General features: G+C 45.6%; 1 protein-coding gene across 1 annotated transcript in view; it reads left to right on the top strand.

The window, feature by feature from the left end:
• Window positions 1-27658, top strand: part of TM9SF4 (transmembrane 9 superfamily member 4) — a 124088-nt gene that overhangs the window by 85865 nt on the left and 10565 nt on the right. Inside the window, exons 2-10 of the mRNA XM_086932675.1 lie at window positions 2170-2283; window positions 3323-3422; window positions 4045-4213; window positions 4731-4896; window positions 5137-5260; window positions 6563-6681; window positions 9653-9764; window positions 19736-19806; window positions 20042-20174. Coding sequence (XP_086788801.1) covers window positions 2170-2283; window positions 3323-3422; window positions 4045-4213; window positions 4731-4896; window positions 5137-5260; window positions 6563-6681; window positions 9653-9764; window positions 19736-19806; window positions 20042-20174 — 1108 coding nt within the window. The remainder of the gene's footprint in view (window positions 1-2169; window positions 2284-3322; window positions 3423-4044; window positions 4214-4730; window positions 4897-5136; window positions 5261-6562; window positions 6682-9652; window positions 9765-19735; window positions 19807-20041; window positions 20175-27658) is intronic.

Genomic DNA, 27658 nt, shown 5'->3' with positions numbered 1-27658 from the left:
AAAAACCAAGCATTGTTAAATTGTGTTGCAATGTAACTGGCTCTTTCCGGTGAAAAGTTCTTATCCTGTGCTCGAGGGTGAATGGGCCATAAACCGTGCAAATTGCCCAAGCTCACCATACGTTAGGCAGACGACGCTGAGACTGAAATACGGTTTTTACTTTGCTCCTAAAAAGGCAGATTCACAAATTAAGTGGACTCCCCAAAGAAGAGTAATTAAAAAAAAATGTGCACACGTTTTGTGCAGCTGAAGAATCAGATACCTTTTGAAATGGCTGTCTAAAATAAAAACAAGCATTTGCAATGCAATAGGTCTCCCATTTGCAAGAGTTTAAGCTATTAGCATTGTAAATGACAATGCCTTTTCTTTATCTATTTTGATAATTAACTCCTAGAAAAAAGCCATTGTCATTTACAATGCCAATAGCTCAAACTCTTGTAAATGCAAGACTTGTTGCATTGCTAAGAAGCGACCGCCATTGTCCCGGGCTGCTTGGAAAGTGAAGGCTCGCATGGCGCTGAATGTTGCAGGAAAGCATTTTGTAGCTGCAGTAGGAGAAACTCATTAACAGACTAAACAAGCAACCACAGACCGGTTTTGGGCCTATCTGGGCCTCTTTTGCCAGATGCACCATGAGTCCAATTATACCACGAGCACGGGACCCGCATCGTGTCACAGGACAAAAACTTGTTTCGAATTTTGAGAAAAAAATGTTCTGCAGAGAAAAGAAAGTATGGCAGATCCAGGATCTGGTGACATCTAGTGGTCTTAGCTGAGTTAGTTGCCTCGTCAATAATAATAAATAATAAGGCGGCTTTGCTTTAAAATCCATAAATAAATATTGCAGCACAAGCGTGGGGAATATTGACCCCTCCCTACTTCCACCGCTTTGTGCCAAGCCTGTCCTCTACTTAGTCCCTACATATTTTCACTATTTTCCCCCAAAGTCCAATCTATTACGCATGTCATATGATACTCTTCTTCTATACTAGAGCGGTTTCAAGATGCTCAAGTCCATGCATAAAGTACTTGTTCACACCAGGATTTTTTTTTGCAGTCTGGGAATTAGACCTCTTTGCCTTATTAGGCACTGAGGACTACAAGTTCCAGAATACAACAAAAAAAAGACTAAAATGGCCAAAAGGCAACTGTGCAATCGACCCGGTACACCTGATAATTTTTAAACCCCTAACACACCTCTCTCCTGTATCCCACATAGCTACCATATGGCCGTCAGCCATTTGTTACATTGCCAGCCAGTTGTGGATATTTCAGTCAGCACTCATCAGCGAGCTGAATTCTGGGACTTGTGGTTTTGCTTCAACACTCTACGCAGGAGCTCAAAAATCCCATCACGGAAAATGCTCCTGGCGGAAGACGAGACTGATTTTAAAAGAGAAGTGGGTGACCACTTAAAGCTCGAACCAGGATCGAGCCAGATATTTGACTCTGGGCAAGCTCGAGGTCCTCTTGGAACATCGAGACCAAAACAAGGCGAGTTTTTGTGTGGCTTCTGTCTGCCACCCTCGCTCTAACCATGTGCACAAAGTTTAAAACAAAGGTTCAATATCCTGGATAAAATGAGACAAATAAGACACCCATGTAGTGCAGTATTTGTACAAAGTGAAACTAGAAAACCTGGCTTCCTCCAAACTATATGATCTTATGAAAATATTTTGTTTCACCAACCCACACCCCCTTCCCCTTTTCATGTCTTCAATACACCTGAAAAGTGACTTATTAATGTTAAAGCTGCACAACAAAGAAAGGGTCATTAATGCTTTAGCAAGTGCCAGCTGTACATCTTTAAGAATGAAACTGAAACTTAATTAACAGCAACGGCTCACAGTGGATGGTAGCACGTGTTCTCGCGCGTCCACAGTTGCAGTCCGTCTTGCGCGTGCCCATCTCCTGTCTTAAATAGATATATTGCTTCTAGTTGTAGACTGTACATTTCGCATTGAGAATGATTTTTACAAAGTGATGGAAGTACCCTATGGCAAGAAAATAGCTTTATGTGCTGTGCAGAAATTGCAGGAGCTGCTTGAGAAGTTTCCCGCCCCAAACCCTTCCTTACTTCTACGATCCAGCAAAAACAAGAGTATCTGATGTTGCCCAAAGCGCAATGAAAATGATTTAATCTGTTAACCTTTCTCTCCAATTCCACAGGCCAGGTGCTTGTGGGCCTTGGCCCTTCTCGCCATTCTCCACAGGGCGAGCACCTTCTATGTGCCTGGTGTTGCCCCAATCAACTTCCATCAAAATGACCCTGTGGAAATCAAGGTAGGTTTTTTGATTTTCTTCTCAAAAGCTGAGGGAAATGTTGGTAAAGATGCTTGGGGTAGTGGAGGGGCCTGTGCTGAAGGTGAGTCACAAGAGCGAGGAGGTACTGGTGCGATACCGAGTGACTGTGTTTGGCATCAAAGGTGGAAGCTGTGCTGGACGAATACTGGAAAGATATTGGGAATAGTGGAAAAAAAGGATGCACGTCACGTAATGAGATTATTTAACTATATACTTACTGTTGTAAATATTATTGGTAGCCTGTTACTGGATTAAGTGAACTGGAATGTATGAAATACATTTCATCATACAACTGTTATCATTAATGATAATTATTGCTCTATTCACTTTTAAAGTTTGTTAAACTGAATAAAGATTTCATCGAATAATGGAGGAAAGGCAACTGAGTTGAAGTCCTGTCCACCTTATAATATTTGTGAAAGATGTTGATGTGTTATCTGAAATCTATGTTGATGAAATACCAATTTTGAAAGCATATATGGGTATCTTTTTAAAGGCTATATGAACTGCAGCTCCCTCTACTCCATACCAGTAGTTAATTTAAAAATATCACTATGCCATACCAATAGTGAAGTTTAAAAATAACTGGTACAAAGTCCTCCAAGATGAATGTTTAGTGTGCGGAAAAAAATATTTCCGAATGAGAATGTTCCCACTAAGGCATGCATTTGCTGGAAAAATCTCCCGACATAAAGTTGTAAATTCCACAAGTTTCTCAGTTTTCCAAAGTTGTGAAGTTCAAATACACCCACAGACTGGCTTGAAACTTCTTACAGGCCTGATTTACAATGCTTTTCCTGCTTTTATAATTGTTAGTAGACCGGGTAAACCTGCTTTCCAGTCAACAATCCGGTTAGTCTTGCCATGTGATTTCCAGTGGCAGGATTCAATTACATCAAATAGACTATATGTTGGAATGGGCAGGGAGGAGGTGGTTGGATATATTTCTCAGTCCTAGCTGTTTCATGGACCCTTGATGTGTTCTTGTGCCAATACCCTGTTTTTAATCTTTGTATAGGCTGTGAAGCTCACAAGTTCTCGGACTCAACTTCCGTATGAGTATTATTCGCTGCCTTTCTGCCAACCTGACAAGATCATTTATAAGGCTGAAAATCTGGGTAAACTCTATTGTGCTATTCTCTGTAATCCTTCCTCCATACGTCGGCCATGCAGCCTCTGATGTTGCTTGCTGTTTTGTATATTAATTCCCTGTTTGATGGGTCACTACGATTGTTTAGGTTTAGCTCTGTGGCTTCAAACCACACAAATGGTGTGCCATAGAAGGTTACTTGGACAGAGCAGCCTTAGAAGAAGGGCAGAAGACGTACTTTCCATAACCGGTTTCTGTGAATAAAAATGTTCAGGGGGGGGTATACTTTATACTGCTACTTCTTTTTCAACGGAGAAGCAGGCATGTTGTAAAAAAGGAATTTCTCGACAGTCATGTATTTCTGAAGGGAGAATGCTATGGGTAGAAGTCTGTTTGCTGGGTGATGTATGGGCGGATAGAGGAGCCAATGCATAGATGGCTTACTTGGTGAGTCTCTTGCATCTAGATAGGATATGTGATTTGCCTGAGTAGCTATCGTACAAGAAGGCTTCTGTCATTTATATCTAGAGCGAGAAACTGGCCTACTTCAGATGGTGCTGCTTGCAACCCCGTGATCATTCTCAAGGTACTAGTTGTAGGAACATGTCCTTTAGATTAATATGTATTGGGGGGTCTCTGTTTTCATGCAGGTGAGGTGCTGCGCGGTGACCGAATTGTTAACACTCCTTTCAATGTACTGATGAACAGTGAGAAAAAGTGTGAGGTTCTGTGCTACTCGCCCAGTAAAACTACAACGTTGACCGTTGCGCAGAGTAAGCTCATGGTAGAGCGCATCGAGGAGGAGTACTACATCCACCTGTAAGTCTTTCCCTGTCCTTCCAGGTTAGGTTTTGGGGTTGGATCAGGGTGCTGGAGGTGTGGTGCTTCTCTCTTGGCATATGATTCTACCGGATCATTTTTTTTGTATAAACATTAATGCCTTTCACTTTGTTCCAATCCACTTAATTTAAATCTTGCCATATTGGTTGGGTGGTGACAAAATAGTGAGTGCAGCTTTGGGTTTTTTGTCTGCACTTGCTGTATTTTTTTTTTTTAACTACCATGGGGATCTTTCAGCTTTCCGTGCACCCTGCCCAACCTGTTCTCCTATTGAGCTTTTACTTTCTTGTTCCTTTAACTTTTTGGCTGCAATTGTCTATGTTTGGAATTTTTTCTAATTTGGTCTTGGCACTTTAAGTAACATTTTCCCCACCCCTTAGTACATTTTTTTTCTCTTCCTGTAGTTTGACAATAGAAACAATAAATAACAGTTTTTCCAGCATTTTAATAGCAGTTTCTTGACTGTAGTCTCAAGCCTCCTGCTTTTTGTTTTCAGAATTGCTGATAACCTTCCTGTGGCATCCCGCCTGGAGATCTTCTTGAAGAGCGAAGATGGGGAAAAGAAAAAAGAATCTGAAGTGCAGTTTGAACATGGGTACCGTGTCGGGTTTAAAGAAGGAAAAGAAGGAAAAGAAGAAAAAAAAGAAATAAAAGACAATAGAGTAAGCGTGGAATGCCACAACTTGATCTGTGTTACCTGGGGAAGGTAGAACTTACCTTCAGAGTTGTGATGAAGGCGACCTTTCAAAGGGTAACTGAGTAACCATGGAGGTGCTGTTTTGTGCTCTGTGTAGAAGGGTTGATTCCTTTGGAGCGAATCTCTTAGGGATGCATTACCAGCTTTCCTTTCTCGACATGAAAATGCTAAGAGTGCTAACCCTGATGTTTTATTTTTCTTTCAGTATTATGTGCACAACCACCTATCCTTTATCCTGCATTATCACCGGGAGGACGTGGAAGATAACCAGGAGCACACTTTCAGGGTTGTGCGTTTTGAGGTCATTCCTCAGAGCATCAAATTATCAGGTAAAAGTTAAGCTTTCTCAACCTACTCGGAAGTCAATATTTTAGGGGTTTGTACCTCTGCTCCTCTGTGAGCAAGGTGTCCTAGTGTTTTGGAGACTTGAGGTCCTGCTGAGTGTCTACTTTTATAGACTACAAGAACTTCAGGTGTTTTATGTGTCCTCTGCAGGGGACACTAGAGAGTTCTTTTGCTGCTAATGGCTTTGCGAAGTTGGAAATGTTTGAACCTCAGATGTTGAGGTGGTTAAGTTATTTGAATCTTAGTGCAGGTAGTTCAATATCCAGCGAAGCAACAGATGTTTTCTTTTTCTGAAGGCCTGAGAGGATTTATGGGGTTCTCTTAGTCTGTACTGAAACAATATTTGTGGCTTACAAAGGTAAGTGTTTTGTTAGGTGGACCACAGGTATTATGATTAATTTGAGGACCCATGGGGTTTGTCGGTGTGTTACAAGAATGACCCTTTGAGCATGCAGTTGGTTGAATGTGGGGTATTTGGGAGCGATCCAAATGCAAATGGGAGGTTTGGTGACCCAAAAGGGTGGCTTTTCTTTTGGTGGCACGCATGTAGTAGTGTATGTTTGCTTGCCATTTCTCTTTTGATGGCATAAGAGGGGAGATTATAGCTGTTTTTACTTGCTGGTATTTTAGTGCCCCACGGTGATAAGAGTAGTAGTAGTAGTAGTGGTGGTGGTGGATGAGGTGGCACAACAGGATGGGCAGTGTTATGGACGCTGGGAGGCTTGGATCTTGTTTTGTTGGCATGGAGGGTAGCAAGTTGCTTTAAGGTTTCCAGAAATAAACATTTTTGATTGTGGGAAAGGACCAGACAGCATTTTGATAGCTTGTAAAGGTTGGCATTTGTTGTGTCTAACAGTGGTAGGTCACGTTTCGGTGGTAGCATGACTGTGTGATGTTAGTGGCTAACATAAATGGTGATTGTTGGTGTCTCACTGTGTTTGTGGTGGGCAGACGAATTTCCATTCATGGTGGTAGGGCAATTTGCTGGTCCACAAGCGAGTCACACTGGTGACGGCTAAAGGAGCCAGATTGATTTGGGTTAGGGGGAGTGGGCGCACCAGGATAAGTGTCGTTTTCAGGATCTACAAAGATGAGGATTGTTTCAAAGACCTAATCTGCTCGACTGCGCTGCCATCTCCTACATGTAAGGGCATCGTTTTGTTTGGTTTCTGATGAAAGCCTCCTTATCAGATCACAGTGCATTCCAGACTACGTAACCTTTTTTTATTATGCTTTCACCTGTTTGTCTTAATGAAGTTACTGATGTTTAAGCTGTCTTCCTCTAGAGTTGAAGGTGAATGAGAAGGGGGCATGCACACTTCCCGAATCGTTTCGCAACTCTCCTCAGGAGATCGACCCCACCAAAGAGAACCAGCTGCTTTTCTCTTACTCTGTCCATTGGGAGGTAAGAAATATAGTCCCAAGGTTTTTGCACATTTGTTTTATCTTCATCTACATTTTGCAGCAGTGGGACCCTGTAATAGTTGTCTTGCAACTGTTGCATTTTGAATAATGGTGCACCATTCCCTAAGCTGTAATTTGACGATGGAGATTAAGAATGAACGCAACCCATAGAATCGCAATCTCAAAAACGGTAAACATTTTTTAAAGTAATGGAAAATTCGGCTTGGACGCTCTGGAACTTTAGCTACTTTGGAGAGCTTGTGTATTCATCTTTGTTAAATAGCTTCTCTTAATGCGAGCGCAGTGGGTACATTGCCGACTGCACCACTTCGTTTTAGCATTTCCTAATAAACTGGAGGATACGTCATTTACAGGGTGGAAAGTTAATTAACCCTTTCAATGCTAGGGGTGTATTGGTGCACTTGAATAACAGAGGTTTTGCTGACTCTTGTGGTTAAGCTTTCTGATTCTTGCTGTTACGATCTTCAATTTGTCTCTGTTGCTTTGCTCTGTCCCCACAAAATCTAATTGGGATTTTGCGTTGGCACCAATACGGCTCTAAAGCAATGGAATCCTAGCTTCAAGATCTGTTTGTTCACTGAGGCTATATAAGCAGTTGTAAAGTTTATAGGTTTTTTAAATAATATTACTCCTTATGATAGTTGCTAACGAGGGAAATGCTGCAAGGGAAATGTGCATATTTTTCATGCAGATCGTAGCCTCCGTAGGTTTTGCATTATATGCATATATCTAATAATTGTGCAAAACTGCTGGTTATAGTGAGGTATTTGTTTCATCGCCAATACTAATTCCAGGACCATAGGGTAATATCTGACAAACTAGTTTCCAATCTTTTGGGCTTGTCGTGATATGTTACCAGTGATTATTGTAGTGCTCTTCTTTTGATTTGCCCAAGGGCTTTTCATGAATCTATATCAAGACATTTGAGCACAAAAAATTCTATCTCGAAGTATAAATGACCTACTTTTAAATCTTCATTTGTAAAATTCCATGTTTATTTCTTATAAAATAATTTGGGGACTTATAATAAACGATGCGTGTGGGATCGTAACCTCTGCCATTTTCATCCAAAGACTACAATCATCAAGTGGCGCTAAAACATCAGTTACTTGCTCAATATAACAAAGGCTCTGTCCACTACCCCTTACAGAGCCCGGCATACAACTGGCTGGATAGAAGAGTCCAGGAAAATTACATGTATGGGCATGTAATAGAGGACACAAAATAGGCCAGTTGAAACATCTTACACTGGGGTTCGATGTCCTATTTCCTGTAAAGTGCTCTGCATTCTTTTTAGTTAGACATCTGCCATATAAAGAGCTTTATTAAATATTTAATATACATCACTAAACGTTTGATGAATTAACAAGGCACGTTTATACACTGAAGACGCATACAATTTTAAAATCATTTTTCATATACATGTAAAAGAAATATGCCAAATATCAGATTTTGACTTCATATTCCAGCAGAAGCATCTCTATGGACATTTTCCAGTTAACACAAAGATTTAGCAAATTTAAACAGTTTAGATTTTGAAAGGCTCTACTTGCAATTGGTTCGCCACTGAAGGTGCTGTTATCAAGAAAAAAAGGGATGGTGTGGGTGCAGAGTCGGGCAAGTCTAACTTCTCTGGTTATACTGGCCCAATTTTTAGGTCAACCCTGAGTCAGCGTGCATGTACTGTTCTGCGAGACTTGCGGTGGAGTATGGAAGAGAAGCCCCGCCCACTGCCCGCCCATATTCTTCATTGGCTTTTCATTGTCCTTCGTAAACTCTGGCTTGCGAGTCGTTATTAGGATTGTTAGTCCCTCCTTGGTACTACCTTGTCTGCATTTGTAAACACCCATGGCGACTAGCCCCTTTACTTCGAATGCGACAAGGCATGGCTTATTTAGTCGGTAAGCACTATTTTCTTTAGTGGGTTTCTCCTACTGCAGGCACAACATGCTTTATTCTCCCTGCCCTCTTTCACTTTCAAGGAACCCCGGGACAATGGTGGCCGCTTCATCGAAGTGAAATAGGTCTCGCATTTACAAGGGTTTGAGATATTGCAGTTGTAAATGACAAAAGCTTAAACTCTCGTAAATGCGAGATCTATTGCATTGCAAATGCTTGTTAAAAGTGTGATCTGTTGATGTAGCTTATGATTAAGGCTCCCTGTTTTCTGTTTTTACTGATTTATACAGATAAATACAGACAGAAAACCATTTATTTTCCTGTCTGTATTTATTTTTGAATGAGGAGAAAAACGGAAATTGGGTTGTTTTTGAGTGATTCTGAATGCTGTCAATCATGACTACCAGGCCAAAAGCTGTGCGGATTAACAGGCAAGGGAATTTTAGTAAAGAGCCTTAAACCGCAGTAGATTTGCACAATCATAATACTAAAATGTGCATTTTTTCTTATAAGTGCATATTTTATCATCTGAGTGTGTGTGTGTATATATATCATTGAAACCTGTCCAGCGTTCAGGCACGAGTGTACATTAACCGGTTACATAAATGCAGAAATATACAAATTTCAGCTTAATTTTTTCACAAAACCTAAAATAAATATGGATAAATACAGGCGGAAATGACAACAATATGAATACCATAAAACCGGGAGCCCTACTTATGATTGAAATTTGTGGAATTCGATTTGTCCGCTATTAAGCAGGGAGGAGCATTAAAGTGGAGAGAGTGAGTTCTCCCCAATAGTTTTAGTTAGCTGGCTGAGCCAGTTTTTCCAGAAGGTATACTGGGAAGGATGTGGTTGAGGCAGGCATGGAAGAGGTTATCAGTTGCAGCCATTTAAATATGGCAGAGGCTGGATGAATCATGAGTGGAAGAGGAGTAGCAGCTTACCATAACTGATACTGAAAGCCTTTGTTTCATCATCCACGTTGTGCTTTATTTTCTCACTTTATTCTGTATGAGTCTCTCACTGAAAACATTATTTCCCTGCAGCAAAGTGATGTTAAGTGGGCATCGCGATGGGACACTTATCTAACAATGAGTGATGTGCAGATCCACTGGTTTTCCATTGTTAACTCCGTTGTCGTCGTATTTTTTCTTTCAGGTAAGTGAACCTAGCCATTAGAATTATTAAGGGCAAGAGGCAATACATATTTTGAAGGAATGGATTGACCGATGCATATGGGGTGTTCATTTCCAGGTGGACTGTAGTGGAATATTAAGGGTAACACTGAAGGAGAAATTCCTATAATTGACTCGCACTGGCAGGGCCTTTTTGAAGTTTTGGGGTCCCACTTTATTTCCACGTCTTCCATATATGACCCTTGCACCTCTCATGGCAAACTTAATATATTTATTTTTTACTTTAAAGGGGGTTGGTTTCAGTCTTCTTCATCCATTTGCTTCTTTTGCCTTGTAAACTTAAACCATTGCCCTGTGACGTTGTCAATCCCATCTTGGATCAGCCTGCAGGAGTATTTTAGTGTTGCCTTTTTTCTGTTGGCTCCGTAGCTGTGTTTGTGTTTTTCTCCCTCCAATAAATTTAGTATTTTATTTTTTTACACCGTTTGCGAGCAGCCTAGTAGCACGGGGCAGCGAGCACTGACCCAAGCATTTGTAAAATGAATAATACGCAAAAGAAGGCAACTTACTGTCCTTGTAGTATACATTTTCTAGAAACTTCTGTGTGCATTCACTTCCCAGTACAGAAACGAGAATTGGAAAAGACAAAACTACACAGTTCGAGGCATGTGGGCTGCTGAATTCATATCTGTGCATAGATCGCTGCCTAGTGTTGGGTCCGGATGATCGCACATTGTTGTCCTGGAAGAGTCTTCGAAGTATCACGAGATTGGTGGCTCCTCCCCTGGACTACAGTGTGCATGGGCATCGACTCCATCCTCAGATTGTTTTTTTCCGCCATTGGGTTCGGATGTATATTGGTTCCCTCTAGTCTGAATCGATAAAAAACTTTCTTAAGGCCAAAAGGTCTTTAGTTTTTTCTTCGTCGGTATAGTCATTCGTTCGGTGCCTGATTCTTCCAGCTTGATTCCGAGCCGGATTCCATAGAACCGCGTGCTTTCGGCGCGGAGGGCCCAGTCGACGCCACAGACCCTATCGACTACTCATCCTGGAACGGAGCCCTTTCAAGAGATGTCCCATCTGCAACTCCAAGTATCCCCACATCGACGTCCACCCGGTGTGCAATAAGTGTCTGTCGCCGGATCATGATGAAGCCAGTTGCATGGCTTGTTCCCGCTTCAGGTCCAAGAAGACGCTTAAGCATCGACGCGCTGCGCGCCAGGAGGCCCAGCAAACTGCACCGGCGCCTGCGGACATCTTCAATGCCGGGATGATGAGGAGGAAGCTGACCGGGAAGTTGGTGAAAACCTGTCGAATCCCGCGTCGGAGGTCGACTATAACTACGACGCAGACGCTGAAATGTTCGAAGCTGAAGAAGTCGTCGACGAGGTAGGAGACGACGACGACGGGGCCTTTGGGGCCATGGAAGATAGCTCGAGCGAAGAGCTAACTCAAACTGACATTGGGGCCGTAACGCTTCAGAAGGCTCAGGTCGAGGGATCGCCACTAGGCCTTACCCAAGATCTTACAATGGGTTCTACGGCCCCGCCTTCGGGCTCGGCTACGGACATTACTATTGAGCCGCACCCAGCAAAACCGAAAGTAAAGCCAACGGTCTCGACGCAAGCGAAAGCAATGGTGCCCCCATCGAATCCGAAAGTGCGCATTACTTTGGTCGGATCGAAGGCCTCGGAGCCGTCGGCGCCAACAAAGCAGAAGGGTGTTGTCGATCCGAAGACACAGGTCAAGGGCGTCGAGACGAAGTCTGCCACACCGAAGACAAAGGTCAAGGTGGTCGAGCCGAGTAAATCGGCGCCGAAGACGGTCGACACCAACAAAGGACTCTGTGATCCGAAAGTTCTCGAGACTCAGCGTCAACAAGACCAGGCCAAGAGCGGCAAGACCCTCGACTCTACCTCTAGTGGTGCCTCGAAGGATCCCGTCGACTCGGCGCGGCCGTCCGCCGCTTTCTCCAAGCATGTGGCGGACTCCCTGAAGCGCATCAAGGAGAAGGCCTAGACTGTCGGCCCGAAAGATCCTACACCTTCGAAGCCGGTCGAGAAACCTCACAAAGCGTCGATGCCCATTCACTTACCGTTGCCGCCTAAAGTGGCGCCGAAGGCTTTCACCCCTAGGATGCCAGAGAAGGTGCCCTCAGTGCCGAAGTCGACAACAGTGGTCCCGACCTTGAAGCATCGACAATCTTCATTGGAAGAACAACAAGAACACTTTATCGATGCCGAAACGGGCAGACTTTCCCTCCATAAACGGAAAATTGCCCCGGAACAGCCAATGGAGTCCTACAAGATTCCTTTGAAGAAAAAGAAGGATTCCACTTCAACTCCTGTTCTTGTGGAACCACTTTCTCCACATGCCCATGATGTCTCACCCACTTACTCTGACGTGGAAGCTGGGGACGGCGATGATGAGTACAGCTATCCTGTTTACACAGACCCTGATGATACCAATGAACCCTGGGCAGCTGGTGCTGACCCAGGTGATCCTCACTCTGCCCCGGACACTCAACTCTATGCTGTGAAAACGTCGCCTACAGAGGATTCTGCGGCGTTTAATGCCCTGATTGAACGGGCGGCTAAAAATCATGACGTCCAGCTCTATGCTGACCCCATTGAAGCAGACTTTCTTTTTGACACCTTTTACGTCTCAGAGAGAACTGTCAAGACTCTGCCTATGTTGAAGGGTGTCTTAAAACATGCTGGGGAGATCTTTAAAGAGCCTACCAGAGCCAGGGTGATAAACCCTAGGATTGAGAAGAAGTATAAACCAGCGCCTACTGATCCTACTTACATCAAGGGACAGTTGCCTCTGGACTCTCTTGTTGTTTCAAATGCCCGGAAGAGGGCTAATTCTCAAACAACGGGTTATGCTCCTCCCCCAGACAAAGAATCTAAGGTGTTTGAGGCATCAGGGGAAAGGGTGGCAGCCCAAGCGGCCAATATCTGGCGCATTTCAAATACACAAGCACTTCTAGCGAGGTATGACAGGGCACACTATAACACACTGGAGACCCTGTTGCAGCACCTGCCAGACGAATGCAAGGAGGCAGCTGAGATGCTCATCCAAGAGGGGAAGCTGATATCCAATGCTTCTACTAAATGTGCGCTGGACGCGGCTGACACCGTGGCCAGAGCTGTCAACACTAGCGTCATGCTGAGATGACATGCCTAGCTCAGAATTTCGGGATTTAAGCCAGAGATACAGACCACCATTCTTAATCAGACCGTAAACCCAGATCATCTGTTTGGCCCAGAGGTGGACACCACCTTGGAAAAGATAAAGAAGGACACTGAAACTGCTAAGTCCATGGGGGCCTTGCAGTCCCAGCAATTCAGGGGTGGGTCTTTTCATCGCTCAAGCACTAGAGGCGTTTCCAGAGGCCAGCTCTCCCAAACTACGCAGTACAACAAAGGCAACATGCAGTCCACATACACCAAACAAAGTTGAGGTGGATATCGTGGTAACCGCGCCAAAGGCAGGGGTCGTGGAAACAACAACTCCAGATCCTCTGCCACCAAAAAAACAGTGGAATTGCAAAAACAGGTGATGGACCGAATGTGGATCACTGTCACACATTCAACCCAGTCAAAAGATCTGGGTCCTAATCCATCGTTTTTTTGCACTCCACACCACCCTGGGTTAGACAATGGCGATATGCAAATCAGCTCTGACCCTGTGCCCCATGGGAATAGTCCAGTCCGAACTACAAAAGCCATGTCCTTCCCAGAACGGAATCAAGCATCCGAGGACCGGACCGGTTTCGAGGTAACACCTCTCATCAGCCCGGCTAGCTTGACTCCAGTGGTGTGGAGTGCCTGGGACCCACGTCTGGGCATCCCCAGTACACTTATAGCGGAATTGCAAAAACAACAGGTGATGGACCGAATGTGGATCAATGTCACACATTCAACCCAGTCAAAAGATCTGGGTCCTAATCCATCGTTTTTTTGCACTCCACACCACCCTGGGTTAGACAATGGCGATATGCAAATCAGCTCTGACCCTGTGCCCCATGGGAACAGTCCAGTCCGAACTACAAAAGCCATGTCCTTCCCAGAACGGAATCAAGCATCCGAGGACCGGACCGGTTTCGAGGTAACACCTCTCATCAGCCCGGCTAGCTTGACTCCAGTGGTGTGGAGTGCCTGGGACCCACGTCTGGGCATCCCCAGTACACTTATAGCGGAATTGCAAGAACAACAGGTGATGGACCGAATGTGGATCAATGTCACACATTCAACCCAGTCAAAAGATCTGGGTCCTAATCCATCGTTTTTTTGCACTCCACACCACCCTGGGTTAGACAATGGCGATATGCAAATCAGCTCTGACCCTGTGCCCCATGGGAACAGTCCAGTCCGAACTACAAAAGCCATGTCCTTCCCAGAACGGAATCAAGCATCCGAGGACCGGACCGGTTTCGAGGTAACACCTCTCATCAGCCCGGCTAAACAGTGACGCCTTGTCACTGCCCCCGACCACGCAACACCGGTCGGGGGGAGACTTCAGCAGTTCCTGCCAGTCTGGAAATCCATCACCACAGACAGGTGGGTCACACAGCTCATACAGTACGGTTATTGTCTGGAGTTAACATCCACTCCACCCAACATGCCCCCAAGACAACGTCCTATGTCCGACGAGCACTTGCACTTATTGCAGCAGGAGGTCATCGTCATGCTGCAAAAAGGGGCAATCTAGCTTGTGCCTGTGGAAGAAAGAGGCACAGGAGTTTACTCCCTGTACTTCTTGATACCAAAAAAGGACGGGTCCCTCAGACCCATACTGGACCTGAGACCCCTCAATCTATGCATTCTATCGGAGCACTTTCATATGCTGACCCTGCAGCAAGTACTCCGGTTGCTCAGTCAGGGGGATTTCCTCGCAACTTTAGACCTAAAGGATACGTATTTTCACATTCCGCTGCACCCGTCACACAAAAAATACCTCCGGTTCACTATCCAAAACCAACATTACCAGTTCAAGGTTTTGCCTTTCGGGGTCACCACGGCACCCAGGGTGTTTACGAAGTGCCTGGCGACGGTGGCAGCGCACCGAAGGAGATAAAACATTCATGTCTACCCTTATCTGGACGACTGGCTCATCCAAGCAAAGTCAGCCCAGCAGTGCGCCGCCCACATGTCCCGCACCATTCACCTTCTTCACGATCTGGGATTCTCACTGAATTACCCAAAGTCCCACCTGCAACCCGCCCACATACGGCAGTATCTCGGTGCGACGATAAACACTCTGGCAGCCACAGCACAGCCAAATTCAGTGAGGTTCAACAGCATTCAATCGCTGATACAAAGATTCAGACCTCAACACTCGCTTCCAGCGCAAGTGGTCCTGCATCTCCATAGTCCCGCACCCGAGACTACATATGCGTCCACTTCAGGAGTGCTTAGCACATCAGTGGACTCAGGCTCACGGACAGTTGAAAGACCTAGTGTTGGTGAGCGGTCGGGCGTACAACTCTCTGCATTGGTGGAATCCACAAAACCTTTGCAAGGGACGACCGTTCCAAGAGCCTGTGCCACAGATCATCCTGACGACGGACGCTTCTCTCCAGGGATGGGGAGCTCATGTACTCCATTACACTGTGCAGGGACTATGGACACCACAGCAAAGGAAGATGCACATCAATGTTCTGGAACTGATGGCGGACTTCATAGCACTAAAGGCCTTCAAAGTACTTCTGTGCAGCAAGGTCGTGTTGATCCGGACGGACAACATGACGGCAATGTACTACATTCAGAAGCAGGGAGGAACACACTCTCCACAGCTCTCATCTGGCTCTGAGCATGTGGAAGTGGGCCATTCAAAGAAACATCTTCCTCATGGCAGAACACCTCCCAGGCAAAGACAATCAGATGGCGGACCTGCTCAGCAGGTACAGCCACCAAATGCACGAGTGGGAGATACATCCATCAGTACCCCACCCGTACTTCCAAATGTGGGGTCACCCAGAGATAGACCTGTTCGCCACAAAGGAGAACGCAAAATCCCAATGCTTTGCCACCAGGTTTCCACACCCACTGTCGCAAGGCAATGCGATATGGATGAACTGGTAGGGCAAATTTGCGTACGCTTTTCCCCCAGCACCTCTAATACCGCTGGTGGCACGCAAGTTGAAGCAGCACTCGATGACTCTCATCCTGGTTGCTCCAAAGTGGGCTCGCCAACCATGGTACACCACGTTTCTGGAACTGTCTGTGGTACCGCATCAAAGGCTGCGCCTCACACCCAGGCTTTTGACGCAGAGCCATGGCGACATTCCGCATCCAGATCCGCAACAGCTGAACCTGGCGATCTGGCTCCTGAGGTCTTAGAATTTGGCTACCTCCCGACCTTTACTGACGTTCCTGACATTGGCCCTGGTAGTGGCAAAACGTGACATTGCCAAGTATTGGGGGGCGGAGACGATACCCACTGTAGGTGAATGGAGAATGGGATTAGACCTCTACATGGCGGCGGAGCGAGTGACGTACAAATCAAGGGGATGCCCAAATAAGTTCAAAAAGATTTGGTCAAAATGGCGGCACTACCATGGGCTCGATGGTGGACTTGGGGGGGGAGAACCCGTGGGAGGACCTGGGGCTGGGGGAGGGGGGAGATCGGCGGGAAGACCTTGATGGGAAGGGACACTACATATCAACTCCGCTATGCATGCCTAGTGTTTTCTCTGGCCATGGGCTTCAGGAAAGGCGGGAGGAGGGAGGAGTCGGGGTAGGTGAGATCTGTAGGTGCCCCTACTGTGCTTGTGCTGTTCGACCTTGACTGAGCGGTTGTTTTGCTAACGTTGCACTCACATCTGAACTTGTTGGGGAGGGAGGGAGGGAGGGGGGGGGAGTTTAATTAAAATAAAACAGAAAAGTGGATGCCCAGATGATTAATGCACCCTCTGCTTATGTTGAGGCGGGGATGCGCTGAGTGTAACCCGAAGATTTAATCGGACTGCTTTATGGACTATATGTCGATGTAACGTTGGGGGCTGTAAGACATATATCCGGAATGTATTTGACATGCTTGAATTATGCTACCGCCGTCACCCTTTTCATATCTGTGCATCTGCAATAAAAACTAAGTTTTAAAAAAAAAAAAGAATTTGGCTACCTCAACTTACCTCCTGACTGTATGGACATCATCCGGGAGGCAAGGAAGCCCACCACCAGAGCATGCTATGCGGCGAAGTGGAAGCAGTTTGTCATTTATTGTGCAGGCCACAACATTAACCCGCTGGATGCATCTATTCAGAACATCATTTGTTATCTCTTACATTTGTACAAATGTAAACTCGCCTATGCTTCCATTCTCATACATTTATCCGCAATGGCTGCTTACCTCCAAAACAGACAGCACCTCTCACTTTTCAGGGTGCCTGCCATTAAAGCCTTTCTGGAAGGACTCAAACGAGTCATTCCTCCGCGGACACCACCAGCTCCGGAGTGGAACCTCAATGTGGTCCTCACCAGGCTGATGGGCCCCCCCCCCTTTGAACCACTGCATTCCTGCGAGCTTCAATTCTTGACATGGAAAGTGGCTTTCCTAATAGCGATTACGTCGCTACGACGAGTTAATGAACTCCAGGCACTAACTATCCAAGAGCCTTTTATTCAAATTCATTCTAACAGGGTGGTGCTTCGCACTAACCCTAAATTCCTTCCTAATGTAGTGTCTCAGTTCCATATCAACCAGACTATAGAATTGCCTGTGTCTTCCAAAATCCAGAGTCACTGGCGGAGAGAATGCTCCACACACTTGACGTCAAAAGGGCCCTAATGTACTACATAGATAGGACCAAAGATTTTAGGAAGACTAAGCAACTCTTTGTTGCCTTTGCGCCACAACACAAAGGTAACCCCATTTCCAAGGTTGGTATAGCCAGGTGGATCGTTAAATGTATTCAGATCTGCTATCTGAAAGCCAAACGCACTCTCACTATTCCACCACGGGCCCACTCCATCCGATAGTTGGGGGCCTCCATGGCTTTCCTTGTAAATATTCCTTTGGAAGACATATGTAGAGCAGCCACATGGTCTCTACCACACACACATTTACAAAACATTACTGTGTTGATGTGCACTCCAAACAGCAGGCAGCTGTAGGGCAGGCTGTTCTAAAAACTCTTTTCCAAGCTGCTGCAGCTGGCACAGGCGACCGCCGTTAATGGAGGGACTGCTATGTATTCTATGCACAGATATGAATTCAGCAGCCCACATGCCTCGAACCGAATATGCTACTTACCAGTATGCATCTGTTCTTGGCATGTAGGGCTGCTGACATTCATATCGCCCGCCCTCCTCCCCGGTGCCCGTAGCAGCTGCGGCATTCACACATACTTCTAGCATGGTCATCATTCACTTAGTTTCACTCCATCTTGGCCACAATGGCTAAAAACAATCTGAGGATGGAGTCGATGCCCATGCGCACTGTAGTCCAGGGGAGGAGCCACCTATCTCGTGATGCTTCGAAGACTCTTCCAGGACAACAATGTGCGATCATCCGGACCCAATACTAGGCGGCGATCTATGCACAGATATGAATGTCAGCAGCCCTACATGCCAAGAACAGATGCATACTGGTAAGTGGCATATTCGGTACCAACGTCAAACATAGTGCATTGGATTAGGCACCTATCTGAAATGAAGTTCTTGCTTTGTCCACATCCACAAGAACAGGTAGTAAGAGTAGTTTCGACATTGCTGTCTAGGTTGATCCTAGTTACTGAACTATGCTTTCCATTATCCCAAGCAAATGTTGTGCTCCTGCCACTTAATGAGTGGGAACCAATCGCTGTTGGGGGCTGGAGGTCAGGAATGCCTCGGCCTAAATGCATTGAGTCTACCGCTTTTCAGGTGAATTAATTTCACCGTACTATACATGCAGATCAAAGTTTTTCAGTTTGAGCATCACTCAAGTACTTTTTATGGAAAATACCTGTTTATTTCCTGCTGAAAGGATGTTATATTTTCAGTTAGTTATTTTTTGCTCATCATTCAACCATCCCTCTCCTTTGTTTAACCTTAACATTTCAAAAAGTTAAATAACATGCCAATCCATAAACGCAGGGGGCATTTTCCACCTGTTTTCTAACGCACTGCATTCATTGCTAATGCTGGACTAGAACGAACTACATTTGACAAATACCATGACTTTGCATAGGTTTTGGATCCATTCACTACACTCCTTTTGGCGATATATTCTAAAAACAAAATTCTGCATTGCGAGGACAGTTATTAGGTCAGCAACTTTGTACTGATTTAGTTGTTCAAGCGGACGGCATATGTTTTAATTTTGCAACTTTCTGTGAAATTGATTTATTATCAGAGTTCATTGCCATCACAATGGCACCTTCATCAGTGACTTGAAATTGATTGGGCCATAACTTTGACCTCGCCAGTTTACTATTCTGGCTAGATTCCTAACATTTTGAAGTTGGAGCCAGGTTGCGATTCGGCAGTCTAGGTAATGGTCTTGTTTTTAAATGCGTCATGGATGTCAAAGTATTTCCATGTGCAGGTGTATGCGTGCAAAGGGGTTGACGGGTATTGAACTTCTAACCATATACTAAGTAACCAAGCTAATGAATGAAGATGTGTAGAATCTATTGGCTGTTCCTAGCTTTATATTTTCTGTAAACACCTGTCCAGTATTAGTTTCCTAGGAGTTGTATTCCTGATCATAGATTGATGAGAACCAGCCGTAGAATAGCAGGGCACCACATAAACTGCATGTTAAAGTGATGGAGATGTTCAAACCCTTGTCTGTGGTGTACGCCGTAAGATTACTTTTAACTTTGTAAAAGAACATTGGTGCAATTATTTAAATGGGCTGTGTATGGGGGCTCAGCAGTCAATCCAGTGGGCACTTAAATTATGTATATCAGCTATGCAAACACAGATTATAGCGTGGTGTGCTTTGCTTTCCCGAGTACAAGCATTAAAGCTTGAATTTGCTTTTTCCTCCCTCTTTCAGGTATACTGAGTATGATTATTATCCGGACGTTGCGGAAAGACATTGCAAACTACAACAAGGAAGATGATATTGTATGTGTTCTTAAATCTTCTTTTGTCTAAAGAGTCACTGACGTGATTGTTATTGAGTGGGCTCAGGCCTTTTAATGTTGGATACACCCTGTGGTTTTTGCATAAGTGAAAGGCCCTGCAAAACGTGTATGGAAAATTATATATGGTAGTGGGATGGTCTGCTTGTCATTGGTATGAGTGGTTTGAATGTGGAGAATAAATATTTCTCTTGTGCGTTTTCTCTCCTGAAAAACAGGAAGATACCATGGAAGAATCTGGGTGGAAACTCGTACATGGAGATGTTTTCCGACCACCCCAGTATCCTATGATCCTCAGCTCACTTCTCGGGTCAGGGATTCAGCTCTTCTGCATGATCCTTATTGTCATATGTAAGTAAAACTTGGGTTGCTGAGGGAGCTGTATTTTTTACATAATGCAGGGTTATTAAAGTATGGTTATTTTAACCGCATTTCATTTATTTTCTCAATCTAGTTTTCCACCCAATAAGCATCCAAAAACTGGTCAAGCCAGTATACAGATATTCTAGACGTTGCATTTTTTGTTGTATGTGTTCTTTATGGTTGAATGTTTTTATTCAGTATTCAAGGCCCATGGTCTTCAATAGCAAATGTATGCAGATGTTACCCAAATTGTGGTAGATCTTCATTGTCAATTGGACGAGATACTGGGGGCTCAGTCGTGTTAAACAGCTGTACAATACTGCAAGAACTTAAATAGACTATGTTTAAACACCAGTAAAACGGAAATTTTACTATTGCGTGTAAATCAAGATTTTTATCGTGTTCTGGCCATGTGATTTTGAGCCCTCACCAAAGCCCGCGTCTAAGTTTAGGAATAAGGGGATTAAGTTTGATCTGAATTTATCTTTTCATTCTCAAACACGTTTAGTTACTAAAGCAGCCCCCTACCATTTGACCAAACTATGCAACATTACATCACTACTTTAGACCATCCATCTGCTTTCATTATTAAATGCAATGTCCTTTCTAGAGTTAATATTGTGTCAGTGCTCCACTTTAATAGAAGCCATAGCAATCTGAGAAGAAGGCATGCTAGTTGCTGAAAACGAGGAAGCTGTAAGTGTACGCAGAGTAAATGAATATAGTCACAAACCAGGTTATTGGTTGACCTTAGCTACGTTACCTGTAGAAGTCCCAATTCCCTTTAGGGCTTCAACTCTTATTTGCACAGTGCTACATCAACACGTCAAGAATTCTTAAACAATGGCTTTCAAGTTAAACAGCCTATGATATAGTCTTGCTCAGCTGCAGTACCTAAATTAGTTGTTCTCTGTCTCTCTGATCAGCTTTATTCGATTTTAGGTTAAAAATCATAAAAGCATCAACAGTACATCAGTAAAAAGGGTAACATTTCATAAACACAGTAACAGATCATTGCAAAATTAATAAAACAAGGTTAAATAAATATAGCGAATCAGCTAATCAATATGCAAGGGTTTCGTTATCGATGAAACAACTCTAAGACAATATATTTATCAGTTACATCCTACCCTGTCAGTTTAGCTCAAACTTATGAGTGGCCTCATAAGGGTGGGGTCTTAAAAATAAAAAAATTGGGACAAAAGTTCAGAACCATCAGAGGCTAAAAAGTTGGTTCTATGTAATATGTGGGGAGCTCGTGTAAAAATGATACAGATCCCAAATGCGAATAGTGCCGTGTCTTTTTTTGGGGGGGCAAAATCGTAAATAGGGGACAACATTCCTGTTTTTTAATTCGATTAGCACCAAGTCCCCAGCGATGTCTTTGGGCAGCATGCCTAACCATCCCACCCTCCTGACACTCAGGATACCACCATCTAATTGAGCTGGCAAAGGTCTATTGTTTTGTAGCCACAAGATGACCTTGTTTAGCAGATCCTGCTGGGATTCATGTGTTCCCTGGGTGAGGGCAGGGACCCCGGAGAGGACGGAGACATATGGGGCGGCTTCAGGAGGTAGGTTGATACATGGCATTCTTACCGGAGCGAATCTAGCCACTGTATGAGGTTTTAACGCAGATTTTAAGATTACTTTGGGGCGTGTTGGGGTAGGTATACAGGGGGGCTGTATTTGAGTTACACCGTTTTTACTAATACCAGACTTATGCTTTTCGGGGGCGAGGGGAGGGTTAGGGCAGACGGATATAGCCATTGTATTAGTTGGCGGAGGATACTTTCTAATTACTGCCTCGATGCTAATCAGCCTTTCCCCTAAGTCGTTAATTTTTGCAGCCATCCCATTTCCCCTTCATTTCATGCTTTTTTTATTTTCCAAATGTAAAGAAGGGGCATTATGGTGCTATTCAGAAATCTCATACCTCTATCACCAAGGCTGTATCTCATATAAGATTAGGAGTAGTTTCTTACCTGTAACTCCAGTTCTGTAGTAGGGGCATCTCTGTTATAGTCATAATCATGTGAATAGTCCCGCCCATGTGCATGGACCCCGGAGCAATCAAAATAGTCTCTTAAGTTGTCCTCTTCTGCAACCCTGCATAGACACTTAAGAGAAAATCAAAGACAAATAATGCAGCCTGAAATTAACAAGGCTACACTGGCCCGTACTTCATCCTGAAGTAAAAAAGGATAGCCAGATAATACTGAAACTTAAACATTTTGCTACATTTCACACATAGAAAAACTCCCCTTCACAAAAATCCTTTGTCATAATAGCGAGGAAGGGTTGGACAGACCAGCCCCATAGGCTGCCATTATGTGTCTGTAAATGGATACAGTGCCTTTAACCCTTTCGATGCTGATGACGAGCTCAGCTCGTCATCACCCACGGGTGTCGTGTGCTGATGACGAGCTGAGCTCGTCATGACAGCAGCAAAATGGCAATTTGCAGCACAGCGCAAAAATCACCGCAGCAGCGATGCGGTTAAGAAACCCTCCAGAGACCCTCGGTATCCCATGATGTACAGCCAAAGGCTAGTTACTTTCAGTTCTTTTTGAAGGTGTATAAAGGCAGGCCTGTAGCCTGCAGGATATTATCGTTTCATTCACCGGGGAGGAGGGCGGGATGCTTATGACTATAACAGAGATACCCCTACTACAGAACTGGAGTTACAGGTAAGAAACTACTCCTTCTGTAGTAGGGGATCTCTGTGTATACAGGGCTCTACAAATCCGCTCGCATTTGCGAGGTAGAATTAATGAGGGCAAGCTATTTTTAGGTCCTACTCGCCCTTTCTGGCGAGTAGGAAAACAAACTAACTTTTGTCCTCTGTCGTTGAAAACGGAGCAAATGTGACAAGTTAACAAGATTTACAAGGCGAATGAATAAAGAGGCCTTTAAAACTTGTTATCTTGTCACATTTGCTCCGCTTTCAGAGTTGGAGGTAAAGTAGTTTGCAGTTAAGTTGAGGATATTTGTCAAGGTACTACACATGCAGGACTAGTAAAAAAAGAAAAAATTGTTTTTTTCGAGCCCTGGTATAGTCCTAATCATGTGAATAGAATAGCAAGCCCATCCCAAACAAACCAAACCCAGCTGTGGAAGACAGACAGAACCGCTACTGTGCAAATACATTTCTCAGCAAAGCCTGCCCAACCTGAGCATCTGCCCTGGCATGAGAGTCCAGGCAGTAGTGTTTAGCAAAGGTATGGACTGACTTCCAAGTGGCAGCTCTACAGATGTCTGCAATGGGAACATTGCGCAGCAAAGCCGCAGTAGCAGCTTTGCCTCTGGTCGAGTGAGCCTTAGGCTTACCCCCTAAAGTCTTGTAAGCTTTCTGGTAACACAGTTGAATACAGGACACAATCCACCTAGAGATGGACTGGTTAGAGGTAGCAAGCCCAGTCCTGACTGATCCATAACTAACAAATAATTGATCCGATCTACGAATCTCCTTAGTCTTATCTAAGTAGAATTTCAACACTCTTCTCACATAAAGGGAATGAAGGGACCTCTCCACTAGAGAGGAAGGATGCTGAAAAAAACATGGGTAAAGTGATTGTTTGATTCACATGGAAATCTGACATCACCTTAGGAAGGAACTTTGGGTGAGTTCTCTTGACCACCTTAGATGCATGAAACACAGTATCTATCAATCAATCAATCATAGCATTTGTATAGGGCGCTACTCACCCAGAGGGGTCCCAAGGCGCTGTGGGGGGGGGGGGTCCGCTACTGTTCGAAGAGCCAGGTCTTGAGTTGCTTCCTGAAGGATAGATGGTCCTGGGTCAGCCGGAGGTGGGTGGGAATGGAGTTCCATGTCTTGGTTGCCAGGTAGGAGAAGGATCTTCCTCCGGTGGTAGCTCTGCGGATACATGGAACGGTGGCGAGGGCGAGGCTGGTGGATCGTAGCTGGCGGGTGGGAGTGTAGAAGGTCAGGCGGTCGTTGAGGTACCTGGGGCCCAGGTCGTGGAGAGCTTTGTGTGCGTGGGTGAGGAGTCTGAACGTGATTCTCTTGCTGACGGAGAGCCAGTGCAGGTCTCTCAGGTGTCCGGAGATGTGGCTGTGTCGGGGGATGTCCAGGGTGCGTCGTGCGGAGGCGTTCTGGATGCGTTGGAGTCTTTTCTGAAGTTTAAATCATAAATAAATCATACGTTCTTATATAGCGCCTTTCACCGTAAGGTCTCAAGGCGCTTGCTTTGGGAACCCGTCCTGGCCTTTCCCTTAGAGATCAACCCTACTGGGCATCCCCAAGGTGAAGACCAGGCATCCCATCGCGGTGGGGCCGTAGTGGAGATTAAGCAAGCTATTGCCCAGAGTTGCAGAGTGTGAACCCACGATTCGAGTAGGCACCGAGGCGAGAATTATCAAGTCCGTGGACATTTTTTAGCTCAGGCCCTGCCGCGTCGGGGATTGAACCCTGGGCCTGGTCTGACCTCTGCATCAGGGACTGCCTCCTCTAACCGCTGAGCCACACTTCTCCACTGTTTGGCTGTGGTTCCGGCGTAGAGGGTGTTTCCGTAGTCCAGACGGCTGGTGACGAGTGCCTGGGTGACAGTCTTCCTGGTTTCGGTGGGGATCCACCGGAAGATCTTTCGGAGCATATGCACGGTGTTGAAGCACGATGATGAGACGGCATTGACTTGTCTGGTCATCGAGAGGGAGGAGTCCAGGATAAAGCCCAGGTTACGTGCGTGGTCCGTTGGCTTGGGAGTGGTGCCCAGGGCGGGGGCCCCCCAGGAGTCATCCCAGGCGGAGGGCGATGATCCCAGGATGAGGACTTCCGTCTTGTCTGAGTTCAGTTTCAGGCGGCTGTTCTTCATCCACTCGGCGACTTCTTTCATCCCTTCGTGTAGGCTGGTCCTGACGGTGGCGCGGTCGTTTGTGAGGGAGAGGATCAGCTGGGTGTCGTCGGCCTAGGAGATGATGTTGTGTTGGCGTGAGATGGCTGCGAGGGGGCTCATGTAGACATTGAAGAGGGTGGGACTGAGTGATGATCCTTGTGGTACGCCGCAGGTGACTTCGGTGGCCTCGGATCTGAACGGTGGGAGGCGGACTCCCTGGGTTCTTCCGGCGAGGAACAAGATGATCCACTCCAGTGCCTTCTCTTGGATTCCGATGTTGCTGAGTCGCTGCACTAGGGTGCGGTGGCAGACTGTGTTGAACGCTGGGTTCTTGGCAACAAAGAGCGTTGATCTCGCTCACCCTGCGAGCCAATGTTATAGCTACAAGGAAAGCTGCCTTCTAGGATAGATGCTGGAGAGAAGCCTTATGAATAGGCTCAAATGGCTCCTCCATTAGTCTAGACAGCACCACATTCAGCTCCCACGAAGGTGAAGGACGCCTAATGGGAGGAAACTCATTCTTCAAACCTTCCAGAAAATCTTTGATGACTGGGATTTGGAAAAAGGAAGTTTGTGAAGGGCATTTCCTATACGCAGTTAAAGCTGCTAGGTGAACCTTAATGGAATGAAAATTAAGGCCAGATTGTGCCAAATGCAGTAAGTACGGGAGAATGACCTCCTCCTTGCAGGATGTAGGGTCTGCATCCTGAGAAGTGCACCAAATGTCTCCATTTGTATGCGTAGGAAGTCCTTGTAGACGGTATCTTTGCTTATTTTAATATTTCCATGCAGTTCTGAGGAAGATTTAAATGTCCATACTGCACTAGCTCAGGAGCCATGCTGCCAAATTCAACGACGAGAGGTTGGGATGCACCATCTGCCCTCCGAACTTCGTGAGGAGGTCTGGCCGACACGGAAGTCGAAGATGTGGCAGGAGAGACCGGTGTAGGAGGTCGGTGAACCACCACTGCTGAGGCCATTCCGGAGCAATGAGGATCATTCTGGCCCGGGACTGGGACAGCTTGATCAACACTGTCGGTATCAGGGGAATGGGTGGAAAAGCGTAGAGAAAGCTGTTTGACCAGTTGATCCACAGTGCATTCCCCAGTGTCCCCGGTTGGTAAAACCTGGAGGCGAAGTCTCGGCATTCGCTGTTTTCTGCGGCGGCAAACAGATCGATTTCTGGAGTGCCCCACCTCGCGAAAATGTCTCAACACCTCGTCGTTTAAGACCCATTAGTGATTCTCTTGAACGAGCCTGCTGAGCGCGTCTGCCTGAGCATTCTGCACACCTGGCAGATGAGTTGCCGTTATCGTTTGTTCCCTGGCCAGCAGCCAGTTCCAGATCGTCTGCGCTTCCCGAGACAGTGTGCACGATCTCGAGCCCCCCTGCTTGTTGATGTAATACATTGTTGTTGTTGCTGTCCGTCTGTACAAGCAGGGAATTGGTTCGAAACGAAAGCTAGAAGGCTTTCAGCGCTAAGTGAACCTCTCTGAGTTCAAGAAAGTTGATGTGATACGTGGACTCCGTCTGGGACCACGTGCCTTGTATCTGGAGGTGGTCCGACTGCACTACTCAGCCGTGGAGAGATGCATCTGTCACTATCTGGAGGTGGTCCGAATGCGCTACCCAGCCGTGGAGAGATGCATTTTGTCACAATGGTTTGAGTCAGTATCTCTTTGTGGAACGGAATCCCTCTGAGGAGATTGCTAGGTGAACACCACCACTTCAGGGACTGGACAGCGTGTTGAGACAGTTTGATCCTGTCCTCACAGCTCCCTCGTTTCTGGTCCCACTGATCCTCCAGACATTCCTGCAGCAGTCTCATATGGAGGCGTGCATGTGGAGTGAGAAAAATACAAGAGGCCATGGAACCCAGGAGAGAGGACACCATCCTCACCGTTGCCGGGGGAACGGACATCAGAGCCTGAGCCTTCCGAAGGATTGATAATGGTCACTCCTCCGAAGGACACGCGCTTGCCTTGAGTGTATCGATGGAGGCTCCCAGGTACTGCAGACACTGAACAGGAGTCGGGACAGACTTTGACATGTTGATGTGAAGACCCAATTGGTTCAACAGAACTGCCGTCCTGTTGAAATGTAGCTGTGCTTCCTGAAACGTGGAGGCTTTGATCAGCCAGTCGTCCAGGTACGGATAGACTAACACCTTGTTCTTCCTCAGGTGTGCTGCAACCACTGCCATGCACTTTGAAAAAGTCCTGGGTGCAGACTTCAGGCCGAATGGAAGTACTGTATATTGGTAATGATTGGTGCCGACAAGGAACCACTGGAATTTCTCTGATGCTTCCTTGCAATGGGTACATGAAAGTATGCGTATTGCAGATCTATGGCTCATAGCCAGTTCCCTTGATGCAGCTGAGGATAAATCTGGTGCAGGGACAGCATGCAGAACTTTTCTCTGCAAATCCATTTGTTTGCTTGCCGCAAATCGAGAATGGGTCTGAATTTGTTTGTCCTTTTTGTGCACAAGAAAGAACCTGGAGTATAGACCTTTTCCTCTTTGAGGAGGCAGAACCAGTTCCATCGCCCTTTTTATTAACAGGGTATCGGCCTCCACTTAAGTTCGGGCAACAGGTATTGTGAACGAACTTG

Source organism: Lissotriton vulgaris, chromosome 7 (genome assembly GCF_964263255.1).
Source record: "Lissotriton vulgaris chromosome 7, aLisVul1.2, whole genome shotgun sequence".
Taxonomy (NCBI): Eukaryota; Metazoa; Chordata; class Amphibia; order Caudata; family Salamandridae; genus Lissotriton; species Lissotriton vulgaris.
This window is presented reverse-complemented; position numbering and strand designations above follow the sequence as displayed.